This window comes from Drosophila serrata, unplaced genomic scaffold, assembly GCF_035046125.1.
Source record: "Drosophila serrata isolate PLE 108 unplaced genomic scaffold, ASM3504612v1 contig_240, whole genome shotgun sequence".
Lineage (NCBI taxonomy): Eukaryota > Metazoa > Arthropoda > Insecta > Diptera > Drosophilidae > Drosophila > Drosophila serrata.
Genome location: NW_028257138.1, coordinates 499,650 through 513,764, shown reverse-complemented (window position 1 = coordinate 513,764; position 14,115 = coordinate 499,650). Strand labels below are relative to the sequence as shown.

Here is a 14,115-nt window from a genome sequence, read left to right as displayed (position 1 = left end):
CTGACTTTGTCATAATTCTGGTCTTTAGATAAAGTAAAGTCATCATTATCAGACAGCCCGGATAATGATTGTTATTCTTATATACAAAAGATGGCCTCTTGCATCATGCGATTATAATCAATGGGTTTTTACTGATTGACTTTATATAGTCTTGAATTCTTTTGCCTTAAGGGCCATATACCCTTGTTTAGTATTCTAAAGTCACGATCGGTACGCACATACCGACCTTTATTATGTCTTATCCTTATCGCCACCGGGACTGTCACGGTTCTTACTCACCGGCCGGAATATAAATAAGAAACACACATATAGATCTAATGGGGCAGCAAATAATGACGTTGGACTCGTGACTGATGATATGACTAGGCAATTTGCAAGCCATTTATCAACATTAGTATAATAATTGGCGGGATTCAGTTAAGGCAATTTATTGGTAATTTCAATACAGGCTTTCATTGATTGGAGTCGATTCATCTGATAGCTTAGGAGATCCTGGTGACCATGCGCAGGGCATCGCGATTAATCTTGGCCTGTTTGAGCATGTGACCCTCAACGAAGATATCCGACTCGTACTGCAGATAATTGACGCACTTGTCCACATAGAAAAGGGATTCCTCCAGTCGGTCCTTGGGCGACAGGTTCGTTTCTAGGGCCACGCGCCTGGTCTGCTCGGCAATAGCCGAGTGCAACTCGAAGCAAAGCGTGCCGAGCATGCGAACTTCGCCTGTATAACACAAAAGCAAATACAGCCAAATAGGCACTTGAGATAACAGTGCGTATACTTGATAATCGACAATAACACACTTACACGGCGTTATTATCTCGTACAACTCAATGAGCTCGCGAGCGAATTGTAGTTTCAAAAGCAGACGGTCGTCTGGGATAACCATTAGCTCCTGTTGATCCTTGGCCAGTAATTGGACTAGCAGGATCTTGACCTCGCTCATGTGGAAATGCTGCGGCGGCAGCCATTTTTCATAGTGCTTGAGGTATCTGTGAAGTTAAGGGTAAAAGGTAAGAAAATGAGATTTTGTTTAGGGATTTCATACTATTTCTCCCCAAAATATTACTGTTTAAATTAATATTAAATTTCATAAGGTTAAAGTTAAGAACTCTTACTTTAAACCGCTTTCAACATTCTTTTCCATGCTGTGGATATCCTGACCAGCTCGCTCCAAAATGCGCTCCACGTAGTGCTTCTGAACCTGCTTGTGGCATTCACGGCACCTAAAAGATATGAGGTACATTTTTTAACAACTTTATACTTAATAGAAAGCATACAAAAACCCACCGCCAACTGCCGTTCCAGTCATCCGCCTTGATGGGCAGCATCAGTCCACCGCATTTTCGATCCTCGCACTTGATGGCACTGTAATTGGTGTCCAGCTCGGTGATATCCACACATCTCACGCAAGCGCACTTGAAGAGCTTCGTCTGCATCAGGTGGCGCTGGCGATCGGCGGTGCCCCACACGGCGTCCGAGTAGCAAATGCTCATGTGGGCGTTCTTCTTAATCTCCCGCGGTGCCCACAGGATACAGTGACCATTCTTATTAAAGCTTTTGGCCAGATTCGGCAGGCAGGAGTTTTCCGTGAAGGAGGCGGTGTAGAAGACAGCCACATGCGGTGGATCCGATATGGGCACTTCGTGTCCATTGATCTGCAGGGCACCAACGGCTCGCATGATCTCTTCCTCACTAAATTTCTGGGTCTTGAAGAATCTGGAAACGATTTGAAAGGTGATTATTTAGCTTAGCAATGGATTTATTAATAAAATTTGTTAATATTTATTGTGATAAGGTTTTAGCAGTTTTGATTGTCATATCAAGTGTCCTCAGCTTTAGTATTAATGAACTTTCATGATTAATAATCAATAAGGTTTATGAATAATTTACTAGGAATGCTTAAACAAAAATTATTAGATTCAATAAATAAAAATCTCTATTTGAAAATAGAGTAAAATTTCTAATTGGCTGCTTAAGTAGTCAATTGTTAGATATTCCATGATTTATAGATAACAATTTCTATGGTAGCAGTCTAAATTTATATGTATATGTATATCCAGTGAAGAGTTATGATAACAAGGTAACGGAATACCTTTTAAGATAAGATTGTTTACATTACGCTTTACACCTTGTTATTTTTATAAAAGTGTAAGGAATGCCAATTTGTTTTTAAAGTAAAGTTATATCCGATTTTTCCATATGATAGATTGTTCCATATTAACAATACTTTTAGTTAAAGGTCTGTTCGACCACATTTAATGTTTATCCCATTTCCAATTAATACCTACTTTGGTATAAATTGCCCAATGCTGGCCAGATCCGCCTTCCATTGATTGGAGCCCCTTCTGGTGGACTCCAGTGACTCCAGCTCCTGGAACTTGTTCGCCTTCTCCGGACTCGTTTCGCCAATAAGCAGACATCGCACAGTGCTTAGGCAAGTGTAGAGAGGATGTGGCCCGTTGAACTCACTCACATTGACCTTGTCACCCCGGGCCTTGGTTAGGCCACACTCGGCCTTGTGCTCATCCAGGGATTTGCACTCAGGACCGCACAGTGGCCAGCCACACTCCGCGCACTCGATGTGATCGTCTGCCTCGATGGAGTTCAGGCAGCCCAAGCAAACGGGGGCGGAAATCTGGGCGGGTCCACGCATCAGAGGAGCCTCCTTCAGGATAATCTCGTATGGTTTGATGGTACGTGTGGCCACCAGATGCCGGCCCAGCTGCTCATTGTGGGCGATCTGCAGGCGGGTGGGTTGAGGTTATGTTGGGTCATCGCTCGGATAAATGGGAACGCACCTTGAATGGATGGCAGCTGGGCTTGTGCGTCTTCCAGTCCTGCTTCTGATGCTGGACACTGCAGTAGGATACCTGGTTGCAGTTGGAGCACTTGTTCTTTGTGGGCTCTTGGCACACATGGCACGGATTCATCTCGGCGGAGGCTGCGGCACGGCACAATCAATAATGCCGAAAAATAAAGAGGTGGTTTTCGTTCAGCCAGAGAGTCTCGCTAGTCACTAGATGTGCATGCATCCACCTCCGCACGCCTCGCTGAATCTTTTTGAACTGGGCCAGTGGCGGAAGAGCAGCATACAACCGACATCTGCTATGCGCTGTGTGCTGCCGCGCTCTGGCTTCTTCGGCTCTCTATAAATAGCCGCCGTCGTCGTCGGCGTCGTGGAGTGGACCAATGCTGCGACTCGGCCACTGTAATGAAATTAAACTAGGGATTGATTTTTCTGTTTCTGACCATGCTCTCTACGATTTATTCTCTATGTTTACACCAATTTAAATCACACTCCCACATATATATATTTATTATATTCTATATATATACAAAGATAGTTCCTGGGCCGGGAGCCAGGACAATGTAAACTGGTAGGGTGCCTGGTCTATAGGGAATGGCAATACGATTAATTTATAAATACATTTTTACATATGTAGCTTAAATAGCCTCCAGCCTCCAACCCAACCAAAAACAAACACACTGAGGTATTACAACTAATAACGCTTTCGTTTACGCCTAAACTTGGTTTTCGTGGGCCTGCGAATCGGCGGTGCTCCAGGAACTTCACCAGCTCCTTCTGTTCCGGCTCGATCCGCTGGCTGATCCGTCGATCAAATGTCAGTCTCGTCGCTCGGCCCATTCGCCTCTCGCAGCGTCACGAACTTTTGCAGCGTCACGTTCTCCTTATTGTTGCTGGTTGAGTTGCTGCCGCTCCTGGTGCCGTTCCGCAGCAGTTTACTCTTGTCGCGCACTCCCTTCTCGTGAACGCCGTTCACCTGGAAATTGTCGCTTTGGAATGGTATAGAGATGGGTAAGCTGTATTCGCTCGGAAATGCATTAGTTCGATCCTTGCTCTTGTCCTTATCCTTGTCTCTGTTCTGCTGCTCGTCCGCTGGAGGATCGGCTTGCGTGTTGGCATTGTAGTTTCCTGGATATAGTTAGAGGAAAGAAATATAATATACAACTTGTAGTGCCAGAATTAAGCAGATTAAACTTACCTTTGGCGCCAAACATCTCGGCATGCTGCTTGTAGGCGCTGCGGTTCCGCTTGCCCTTCTTCCGCATATTTAAACGCATGGCCGATACCTTCACTTTCGACCTGTTGCGCTTTGACTTTGGACTACTTGGCTGCAGATCCAACTCCGCCTCCTCGGAATGACGCTTGCCCGTCGGACTTCGACTGCGACTGATAGTTGGACTCGGCGTATTGCGTCGTCCCAAGTTGCTTTCAGTGTCGGAATGATTGTGCTGATAATCGGCAGTCTCAATTACATCCTGCTCTTGCACGACAACGTCCTCATCTTGGTCCTCCTGATTCTCCTCGTCATCATCACACTCATCGTCCTGATCGATAATTTCAATCTCTCCGGCATCATCTTCGTCGTCGGAGAGAGCCTGGCGCAGCATGATCTCCGGTCCGCCGCCATAGATGTTATGCAAGAATCGCCACAAACGGGCATTGAGTTGGGCATAATCAGAGCCCAATCGCACGCAGCTCACGGTGGCGGCAACACAGCCATTTATCGAGCTGTTCTCGGTGGGTGCAGCGATGCCCTCGTTGGCTATTGGTCCCGGCTCCTTGTGGGTCTTGCCGCGCGAAAACTGCTGCCAGGAGCGCAACCAGGGCATGGCGATGGCATAGATGGCAGTCGAATCGTATTCGTTTTGCAGCCCATTGTACTTGGTGAACTCGTTAAGCTCATACTGCTGACGACGCGAAAGGGTCTCCGCCGCCCGCTTACAGATCTCGCACTCGAACATGATGTTCACAGCCGGCCCACCACCAAATGTCCGGTAGAGGTAATCCCACAGCGGCTGCGAGATGGGCACCGCTATCTGGCTGATCAAGTCCGCTTTGGAATGTAGAATACCGCCGTGGGGGCAGAGCATCTCCTGGTTATTAATCGGCCCCGGCTCCGAGAAAGTGGCCAGACGCGATAGCCACTCCCGGGTCACATAGAACTGGATATCCGAGTCGCACAGCGGATGTGTGGTAGACAAACTAATAGCTTTGTCCCTTACCACCTTCATTTGGGGGTTGTGCTTTTGGTAGAAGAGCACATACGCCTGGCAGGTTTGCACCGTATCCGGAGTCACTTCCGACACGTATTGATCATCAAACTCATACCATCGGCCGTTGAGCGTATTTCGGGCATAGCAGGTGTAATGGCCACCGCCCACTGTGCCGTGGTGACAGATTACCGACGACAGGTTGTAGATGGGCACCTCGCTGCGACAGTCCTTATGAATGTAGGGCCGCATATCAAAGCCCTCCAGCGGAAAGTAGACGTCCGACGATATTTTCGTGCTGTAAGACAGATCGTGTCTGAAGCGCTTCAAATGGATGCACAACACCTCGGGTAGGGTGAGGACTTTGGAGTACTTGATGCCCGTGCGCAGCTTGTTACAACGCTCACAGCTAAGAGGAAAAGGGAATTGGTATTCAGTTCATCTTGAAATTAATACCATCTCTCACCTGTACATGTTATCCCCCTTGAGCTCGTCGGCACTGAAGAAGCTTGCCATGCAATCGTAGAGCGTCACTGAGGGTCCATAGATCCACGACCGCAGCATATTCCACATCCAGGCCAACCAGCCTTCGTTGCTCCTTGCGGATGTCTCGGCGGCATTCAGGCTCTGCACACTTAGGCTGTGCGTCTGGTGGAGCACGTTAAGAAAGTCGCGGTTGGGAATGGGCAGCGAAAGGTCCTGGAATGTTTCCTCGCGCGTGGATACCCGATCGCAGGTTAGGCACTGTACAGAGGATAAGAGCTTCCCGTCGAACACGTCGCTAATTATGGAGCGTGCCGCCTCCACAGGCTTTTGTTCTGCGGTAGGTCCATTTGGCTGTTGTTGCTGCACTGGGTGAGCTTCCGGAAGGGTGCCGCTAGAGCTGTTTGTTCGACGCGGTGTCACAAAGTACTCTGTCTTGAGCAGCACTTCTGCCGACCGCTCCGACATGCTGCTCTCACAGGTGTCGTACTCACTCTCGGAAGTTGTTGGTGTTAACGAGGCAGGAGCCACCTCATCCTCGTTGTCGTCGTCCGTCTCGCTGGGCTGCTCCTCGGACTGTGACTGCATCTGCGCTTGGTTTTGAGACTGTGGCAGCAGCGATACCTGTTCCGTGAGCTCCTCATGTAGCTGGTCCATGAAGCAGCGGAGAAACTCCTGGGTGTCATGTTGCTGATAACCCCTAAACATGGGATGCACCGACCGAATGCCGTACAAAATGCCACGCGGAGCAACAGACTCTGCAAAATCACAAACTTTAGTAGGTTTCGCGCTGTCAGCAAGAGGATGATGCAGAACCTTTCTGTCCGTCAACTTCCTGCCAAATATCCTGCATCAGGCGGCGATAGCTCTTGGCCAGGCCAGCGGGCTTGCAGCGACGGACGCTCTGGTCCGCAATGTACTCCACCAACTCGCTGCAGTTGATGAAGTAATGCGTCATGGGTGGCAGGTTGCTCAGCGCCTGCAGCGCCGAGTTCATGTAGCAGGTATTGGCGATGTTCTGGAGGCCGACGCGACCCGTGCCTGGCCCCGGTCCCAAGCCCTTTGCATCCTCCTCGCTTTCCTCCTTTCTGGCCAGCGAGTTGAGCGATCCGCTGAAGACTTGGTCGTGGCAACGATTGCTTCGCGAATCAGCCATCGCACGGCCATTAGGTAGCTATCACGGAGAAAATCGAAAGTCATGTAATAGGCGAGTCCAAAACAATGCAAACGAAAGGGACAGTTCCCCGGAGCGGAGCACCACTCCGTAGCTCACCTTGTGCCCCAGATCGCAGTTTGCGGCGCGGCTGTGTGGGTCTACATTTGGGTTGCTCTTATGTGGGTTGGGACTCACACTCATTATATCTCCGAACACGACGTGGTTCCTTTTTATTGATATTTTTATACAGAATTTTGATTTGGGATGAGTGCCTTGGAAATGTTGAGTGCCCAACGCTCTGTCCAGCCAAAATACCGTGCCGCCTCGTAGAAGAGGCCGGCAAAAGAACGCGCTATCTGCATGTCTGCAGCTGGTCACACCCACCACTATGAGACCAGTGTGACTATGCATTTCGAAGCGAAAATACCAAATTGTTCCAATCGATGCATCTGCGCTTCCCAGCGTTCCCTATTTTGAAGCACTCGGCCACACAAATTCAAATTCAGAAAAAAAAAACGCAGAAAATAGTCGAAAATGTGTATACAAAAAGTCTAAGTAAGCATTTTTATGTGTGATAAGAACCAAGTATTAAGTGCGAGACGTTCGAGCGGTCAGTGAGAGGCCAGGTTTAGTCGCCTCCCTTCGCGGAATGGGCAGCACTTCGTAGTTTTCCCTTTATCGGCTGGCGCTGGCGGAGATTCGCACCAAACGGTAACAGCCCTGCCTTTCCGCATACCCTTGTGTAATAACAGCCCTGTGTTGGCCTACTCCTGCCCGAAAAACTTCGAAAATAAGAACTAAAGATACCGAGTGAATCATTTATTGGAAGGCGACCGAAAATCTTCCCGATGGTTCAGGTGGACTTGTCGCTCCCCTCGTCATTCAGGGCAGAACCTATTACATCAAAACCCCGTTCAAATAGCAGCACTCGAAACCCTAATGCCCAGAAGTTTGTCCGCACTAAACACTATAATTATAGTTTTAGGTAATCGCGGATAGTTGTGCCGCAACACGCAGCCCGTTGTTGGAAGTGTGCCAAGGAGTGCCATCATGACGCTGGAGACGCAGCCCGTTGGCGGGGTGAGTGACGGCAAGATCGCCGGGCTCTACGACCTGGAGGAGACGCTCGGATCCGGACACTTTGCCGTGGTCAAGCTGGCGCGACACGTCTTCACTGGTGCCAAAGTGGCGGTCAAAGTGGTGGACAAGACCAAGCTGGACGAGGTTTCCAAGGCGCATTTGTTCCAGGAAGTGAGGTGAGTACATGTTTTCTGATTTCTATTAGTACAGAGGTAATTATGGGTGTCTCGAATCCTTCTCCCCAGATGCATGAAGCTGGTGCAGCATCCGAATGTCGTGCGACTGTACGAGGTTATTGACACACAGACCAAGCTGTACCTGGTGCTGGAGCTGGGCGACGGCGGGGATCTGTACGATTATATAATGAAGCACGACGCCGGATTGAGCGAGGATTTGGCCCGCAAGTACTTTCGCCAAATCCTACGTGCTATCACGTACTGCCATCAGCTGCACGTGGTTCACAGGTGAGAGAGAGCGCTCCAACTGATAATGCGCCGCCGTGCTCTATGCCGATCACTGATTTACGTAACCTGTTGTTTTTAATCCAATCCGCACACACACACGTCACACATCCACAGGGACCTGAAGCCGGAGAACGTGGTGTTTTTTGAAAAGCTAGGCCTGGTCAAGCTCACCGACTTTGGATTCAGCAACAAGTTCTCGCCAGGCCAGAAGCTGGAGACGTTTTGCGGTAGCTTGGCCTACTCGGCCCCGGAAATACTGCTGGGCGACTCCTATGATGCGCCCGCTGTGGGTAAGTGCAAGATTTGCGAATCTTTGATAGCCTGATATTGACTGATTTATGTATTCCCCAGATATTTGGTCATTAGGAGTTATTCTGTACATGCTGGTGTGTGGACAGGCTCCTTTCGAGAAGGCCAACGACTCGGAGACTTTAACCATGATCATGGATTGCAAGTACACGGTGCCGTCACACGTATCTATAGATTGCCGGAACCTAATTGGCTCGATGCTGGTGCGGGATCCCAAGAAGCGGGCCACCGTCGAGGAGCTCGCTTCCTCCGCCTGGCTGCAGGCAATCGATGAGCCCGACTCCTCTACCACTGAACACATTCTGCCTTTGGTAAGCCGCCAGCAGTTGGGCGAAGAGGATCATGCCTTTATCGTACAGAAAATGATAAATGGAAAAATTGCGTCCAAGGAAGAGATACTGCAGTAAGTAGATTTATATATATTTTCCAGCACTATGTCTTCCTTACTGACACGCCATCATCATCATTTCAGGGCTCTCGACAAAAACAAGTACAATCACATAACGGCCACATACTTTTTGCTGGCCGAGTTACGCCTGCGACGGCGGCGTGAGGAGCTGGCTCAAAAGCAAAGGCCCCTCGGTGATCCGAGCATAAAGTAAGTTATTAAAAAACCTGTAAGGGTTCAAGCTCTCAACACAATTGCTTCATTAGAGTGGGAGACGCGAGTCGCAAGCCAGTGCCTGAGAAACCAAGTCCAACCACAGATACCCCCAAAGGAGGAGTACCCATCAGCATTAACGTGACCCCAGCAGCCCAGTTCGCGAACGATGGAGCCAAGCCAGTAAGTTTATTGATTTTCCGTTTACCGTCAAGAAATCGAATTAAAAGCTCTAACTTTTACAGGACAAACGTAGTCGCAAGTGCAGCATTGTTCGGGAAGAGGACGAGGAGGAGTCGGCCAGTGAGTGCTCTGGCGTAGGCAACGAGTTGCAAGTGACTGCATCGCGGCGCGAGACCACGACCACCGATGGTCTTTTCAATCGGTCGTTGCTCGACCAACCCAGCTCGGAGGCGCCAGAAAATCAATCAAGGGGCCAGCAGTTTGCCACTTGCGGTGTGCCAAGCAATTCTCGCAAAAAGATAGTCGTCTCTGTGGACGCGACGCTGGCCCAAAAGCTCAAGCAGATGGAGAAGAGTGCCAAGATAGACGATGAGGACACGCTGAGCGGCCTTAAGGAGCTGGAGATTGGGAAGCTGAAGCCGCTACCCAGCAGCAGCAAGAATCCTGTGCTCACGCACCGACGCACAAAGCTTAACAAGATACGAACACCATCCTGCAGCAGCTCAGAGGCCTCCGACGATGACACCAAGACGCGCAACAAGAAGAAGATCAACAAGTTCGTGGGCGACACACCCGTCCGGTTTCGTATGCATCGGCGAGACTCCCATGATGACTCCAGCGACTCGCAGGATCAGCTGTATCCGCCACCCGGCTCGGCCAGCAGTGCGGCCAATTTTATCTCGAAAAGCGGTTCCGTAAGTGGCAAAAAGGAGGGACAATCGCAATGCAAAGAGGTGAGTTTACATATTTAAGCACCAAAAAGTATTTTAAACCCAATACTTTAAATTCAGCCAAACAAATCTGAGGAAAACCGCAAATCTCACACTCAAAAGAGCCGGAAACAGCACAAGGATCATGTTGACAAGCATTCCCACGCTGATAAGCAGCAGCTAACAGAGAGCACCATTACAGCTACAACAGCACCATCGACGACGACCAGAAGGCGGCGCATGCGCGAGAGCCAGTCGTTGGACCGCATCACAGAGGCTCAGGAGTACGAGATGCGCCATCGCTGCTACGCGGAAAGCGAGCCGGCGGAGTCCACCCAACATATCGATTACAGATATTCACTACTCAACCTGAACACCACCAGCACATTCTCTGTTGCCGAAACCAAGGAGGAGTACGAGGACGACGAGGCTGATGATGCCACGGACCAAATCATGAATACTTTGAATGCAGCCAAAGCTACGCTTCAGCAAGAGCAATATTTAAATAACAACACCAATCTTAGTAGGAACTTCAATCAGAATCACAACCACATCCACATCAGCCAGAAGGCCAACGGCAAGAAGTCCAACGAAACACCAAAAGATATTTATAATCTGAACTCAATCGAGCAGATCGACTTGATTTTGGAGGATAAAAGCCTTACCAAAGCAATACATGTAACAACCGGCTCTAAATGCTTTGTCACCATGAAGAAAATCCGACGTCTGGGAAAGTACTTTCCCGTTATGAACTTCTCTTAATAGACACAGCTACTTCATTGCAAAAGTGCATTCTAATTATTAAAATCAACTCGGTTAAGCGAACTACATACTTAGAGAATATGTGCATGTATTAATTAAAGCGTAAACGTTATACCCCGCGAGAATATATATTAAATATAGTGCGTAGCGTAATTTGTTTTGTCTGTCGTCGTCATTACGCTTAAATTATTCTAAATATATTTATTTATATGTATAATTGTAAGTCTAATCACTCAATGCAATATTTAGTGAAAATAAATTAAACCAATATAAAGTGCCCGCATAAAATGTTTTGACTTTGATTTCAAAATAAATTATTCTTGTTTTAAAGATCTCCATTGCTTTCAAAATTGTTCGCCGTTTGGATGCAGTGTATGCACACCCTTTTTGAAGGTATGAACAAACTTAGCCATGTTTCCCACCATTAATATCGAAATAAAAATATATCAAAAAGAACCTATAATCCAGTTCGATTGAGGTTAAAGGATTTAAATTTTTAACAAATGGCATATTTTAAATTCAGAATGCAATATACATATATTTTAACTTCCATTTAATAAATAATCGAATCGAATGACTGTTTTTATAGTAACCAGATTATGGGAAATGGGATTATGTACGGAAAAGCCTTTGGGCACACTGAGCATTTCGCGCGCGAATCGTGCTCCGAAATCGCAAACGTAAACAAACAAACAATGCCGGAGGCCGTGCAGGAATTCGTCAAAGCACGGCGATTCCTCAAGGAACGCCTGCAGCGGGACTACACAACGCTGCGAGGCTACTCAGAGGAGCGCTCTAATGTGCGCCAGCTTTTACAGCGCACGGCGGAAATGGGCGAGTCCAATTCCCTGCTACTCATTGGGCCGCGCGGAGCCGGCAAGACCACGGTGAGTATGGAGACGCTTAGTGAAAACCTTCTCAAACCGCCTTTCTGACCCCAAAAGCTCATCAATGCCGTTCTGACCGATCTGCTGGACAACAAGTCGTTCGTGGACAACACGCTGATTGTGCATTTGGACGGGAACCTTCACACGGACGACCGACTGGCCCTCAAGTCGATCACAGTTCAGATGCAATTGGAGAATGCGGCGGACGGGAAGGTTTTTGGCTCGTTTGCCGAGAACCTGGCCTTCCTGCTGCAGTGCCTCAAGTCGGGGGGCAAACGCGCCAAGAGCGTGGTCTTCCTGCTCGAGGAGTTCGACCTGTTTTGCACGCACCACAATCAGACGCTACTGTACAATCTCTTCGACGTTTCCCAGTCTGCGCAGGCGCCTATTTGCGTCCTGGGCGTTACCTGCCGCCTGGACGTGATCGAGTTGCTGGAGAAGCGTGTCAAGTCTCGCTTCTCTCACCGTCAGGTATTCCTCTTTCCCAACTCGGATCAGTTCGAAAAATATGCGGATCTGTGTCTGGAGCTGCTCACCCTTCCTAGCAACAGCTTGTTGAAATCCGCAGCGGAGCGCGTGAACAGCCTCCAGATGTTGCGCTCGGAGGCACTCAGCTTCGGTCGTCGGCACATGGACCCCACAGCATATACATTCGACTCCAGATTTCGGGATGGCTGGAACAAGCAGCTTGCCAAGATGTTGGCCACCCAGGCCGCTCAACGTACTCTGCAAACTCTTTACGACTTCGACATTAGCGAGGCCTTCCTCAAGAATTTCCTTTTCCGTTTGGTGGCCCAACTGCGAGAGGAGTCGCCGCACATCACTGCCGACCAAATGGCTTCGCTAGCGGCGCAGTACGAGAGCGACGATAAAGTCGAACTGCTCTGCGGATTATCCGTTTTGGAACTGTGCCTCATCATTGCCGTTAAGCATCACTCGGAGATCTACGACCGCGATCCCTTTAATTTTGAGATAATCTTTGCCCGCTTCTCAAAATTCGCCAAGGTGTCCACAACGATGCAGGGTGTGGAGCGGTCCATTGTGCTGAAGGCCTTTGAGCACCTGCGTATTGGCGAGCTGATCCTACCGCTCTCTAGCGGAACCAGCAGCGGCTCGGGCAAGGTGCAAAAGGAGTTTGAGATGCACAAAATGGCATTGACCTACGGGCAGATCCAGCAGGCAGTGCAACGCTACCAAGCTTTGCCCACAGAGGTAGCCCAATGGTCACAAAGCTCGCTGATTTAGGAGTTTCGCTAAACCCTAGGCCATTTCTTAATTTCCTTAATTGTTTACACTTATTTATTTATCGTAATAAAGTTAATATCGTTTGTATATTGAAAGTTTAAAGTTGACCAACGACATTTAGGTTTTTCTTCTGTAATCATCAATAGCGTTAGAGAGTCACATAATGATGTAATCTTATTAAGTAAATGTAAATAATTAAGTTTAAACTCCGGTTATTGATACTGCCAATTGAAATATGTATTCAGGTCAACCACTTGGCTTCTTATCTGAAGCAAGCCTTAGGGATCGATAATGCTAATTTTTGGAGTTCCTACCCGCATTTATTTTGCCTCCAAATGTGGGTAATTCTTCCTTTATAAAAACCTTCCACTACGGTGTAGTCATCAGATCAGGTGTGAGTGGCATCAGAATGAGATCCTTAACTCTTCTAGCTGCTTCTCTCCTGGTGGCTGTTGTGACCATCAGCCAGGCGGATGACAGTCCTGGATTCTTCCTGAAAATCACCAAGAACGTGCCCCGCCTGGGCAAGCGAGGCGAGAGCTTTGCCATGAAGAACCTAAAGACCATTCCTCGCATAGGACGTAGCGATCAGGTGAGAATTTAAAAAGGATTCGATCCCTAAGAACTTTAATGAAATCAAGAATCTCTTTCAGAGCTCTGTGACTCCTCTTATGGCCTGGCTATGGAATCTGGATGTGTCTCCCAGTAAGCGGCGCCTGCACTCTGGGGATACGGTTGGAAAGGAGCAGGAGCTGAATGTTGTCCAGCCCGTGAACTCGAATACTCTAATGGAGTTGCTCGACAACAATGCTATTCCCAGCGAACAGGTGAAGTTCGTTCACTGGAAGGACTTTGATCGTGCCCTGCAGGCAGACTCTGATCTCTATGGCAAGGTCATCCAGCTGGGACGCCGGCCTGATCATAATTTGAAGCAGACCCTCAACCTTGGCAGCTACGTGCCGATCTTTGGTGGAGACGATGACCAGAATCCGGCTTTTATGATGTACAACAACAACGAGGATCGGGATTTATATGGCGGCGGGAGTCGCTACGACCGCAACTTCCTGAAATACAATCACCTGTAAGCAGTATAACCATTAATTTTTGAAAAACATAACCCATTTATATTTGGGAATATCGAATTTTTAAAATTTATTTTTATAATTAAATATTAAAGCAGCAAAATAATACTTTTAAGAATTATTATTAAAAGCA

General features: G+C 48.2%; 5 protein-coding genes across 6 annotated transcripts; 3 read left to right on the top strand and 2 right to left on the bottom strand.

Moving 5' to 3' along the window:
* Positions 1-412: 412 nt before the first annotated feature.
* Positions 413-3,254, bottom strand: SmydA-1 (SET and MYND domain containing, arthropod-specific, member 1). Its single transcript, XM_020959544.2, has 6 exons — positions 2,803-3,254; positions 2,293-2,744; positions 1,292-1,720; positions 1,120-1,227; positions 809-993; positions 413-724 (listed from the first exon to the last, which is right to left on the bottom strand). The coding sequence occupies exons 1-6, from the start codon at positions 2,932-2,934 to the stop codon at positions 483-485; spliced, it is 1,548 nt and encodes a 515-aa protein (XP_020815203.2). The 5' UTR covers positions 2,935-3,254; the 3' UTR covers positions 413-482.
* Positions 3,238-7,201, bottom strand: Usp20-33 (Ubiquitin specific protease 20/33). Its single transcript, XM_086831622.1, has 5 exons — positions 6,777-7,201; positions 6,320-6,677; positions 5,487-6,261; positions 4,009-5,429; positions 3,238-3,938 (listed from the first exon to the last, which is right to left on the bottom strand). The coding sequence occupies exons 1-5, from the start codon at positions 7,068-7,070 to the stop codon at positions 3,622-3,624; spliced, it is 3,165 nt and encodes a 1,054-aa protein (XP_086687748.1). The 5' UTR covers positions 7,071-7,201; the 3' UTR covers positions 3,238-3,621.
* Snrk (SNF related kinase) lies at positions 7,056-11,056 on the top strand. 2 transcript variants are annotated; one of them, XM_086831625.1, is made up of 9 exons: positions 7,056-7,214; positions 7,639-7,915; positions 7,985-8,203; positions 8,318-8,493; positions 8,555-8,915; positions 8,985-9,110; positions 9,167-9,296; positions 9,359-10,030; positions 10,088-11,056. In XM_086831625.1, exons 2-9 carry the CDS (start codon positions 7,710-7,712, stop codon positions 10,766-10,768), a joined length of 2,571 nt encoding a protein of 856 aa, XP_086687751.1. In that variant the 5' UTR covers positions 7,056-7,214; positions 7,639-7,709; the 3' UTR covers positions 10,769-11,056. The 2 variants fall into 2 exon arrangements, with proteins under 2 accessions (XP_086687751.1, XP_086687750.1); XM_086831624.1 differs by having other exon boundaries at positions 7,056-7,370.
* Positions 11,057-11,285: 229 nt separating this feature from the next.
* On the top strand, positions 11,286-13,014 carry Orc4 (origin recognition complex subunit 4). The gene is made up of 2 exons (XM_020959527.2): positions 11,286-11,655; positions 11,713-13,014. Exons 1-2 carry the CDS (start codon positions 11,368-11,370, stop codon positions 12,898-12,900), a joined length of 1,476 nt encoding a protein of 491 aa, XP_020815186.2. The 5' UTR covers positions 11,286-11,367; the 3' UTR covers positions 12,901-13,014.
* Positions 13,015-13,053: 39 nt separating this feature from the next.
* ETH (Ecdysis triggering hormone) lies at positions 13,054-14,093 on the top strand. The gene is made up of 2 exons (XM_020959528.2): positions 13,054-13,492; positions 13,554-14,093. Exons 1-2 carry the CDS (start codon positions 13,310-13,312, stop codon positions 13,983-13,985), a joined length of 615 nt encoding a protein of 204 aa, XP_020815187.1. The 5' UTR covers positions 13,054-13,309; the 3' UTR covers positions 13,986-14,093.
* Positions 14,094-14,115: the final 22 nt, after the last annotated feature.

Excerpts from the sequence above, each read along its gene's own strand:
- SmydA-1 (XM_020959544.2), bottom strand. The coding sequence starts at position 2,934 with ATGAATCCGTGCCATGTGTGCCAAGAGCCCACAAAGAACAAGTGCTCC. Across the intron at positions 994-1,119 it reads AATGTTGAAAGCGGTTTAAA|ATACCTCAAGCACTATGAAA; the intron begins GTAAGAGTTCTT and ends TTAACTTCACAG. Across the intron at positions 725-808 it reads GTACGAGATAATAACGCCGT|GCGAAGTTCGCATGCTCGGC; the intron begins GTAAGTGTGTTA and ends TGTGTTATACAG.
- Usp20-33 (XM_086831622.1), bottom strand. The coding sequence starts at position 7,070 with ATGCATAGTCACACTGGTCTCATAGTGGTGGGTGTGACCAGCTGCAGA. Across the intron at positions 6,262-6,319 it reads GGAAGTTGACGGACAGAAAG|AGTCTGTTGCTCCGCGTGGC; the intron begins GTTCTGCATCAT and ends GTGATTTTGCAG. Across the intron at positions 3,939-4,008 it reads CGAGATGTTTGGCGCCAAAG|GAAACTACAATGCCAACACG; the intron begins GTAAGTTTAATC and ends AACTATATCCAG.
- Snrk (XM_086831625.1), top strand. The coding sequence starts at position 7,710 with ATGACGCTGGAGACGCAGCCCGTTGGCGGGGTGAGTGACGGCAAGATC. Across the intron at positions 8,204-8,317 it reads CAGCTGCACGTGGTTCACAG|GGACCTGAAGCCGGAGAACG; the intron begins GTGAGAGAGAGC and ends ACACATCCACAG. Across the intron at positions 9,111-9,166 it reads CTCGGTGATCCGAGCATAAA|AGTGGGAGACGCGAGTCGCA; the intron begins GTAAGTTATTAA and ends TTGCTTCATTAG.
- Orc4 (XM_020959527.2), top strand. The coding sequence starts at position 11,368 with ATGGGAAATGGGATTATGTACGGAAAAGCCTTTGGGCACACTGAGCAT. Across the intron at positions 11,656-11,712 it reads GCGGAGCCGGCAAGACCACG|CTCATCAATGCCGTTCTGAC; the intron begins GTGAGTATGGAG and ends TGACCCCAAAAG.
- ETH (XM_020959528.2), top strand. The coding sequence starts at position 13,310 with ATGAGATCCTTAACTCTTCTAGCTGCTTCTCTCCTGGTGGCTGTTGTG. Across the intron at positions 13,493-13,553 it reads GCATAGGACGTAGCGATCAG|AGCTCTGTGACTCCTCTTAT; the intron begins GTGAGAATTTAA and ends AATCTCTTTCAG.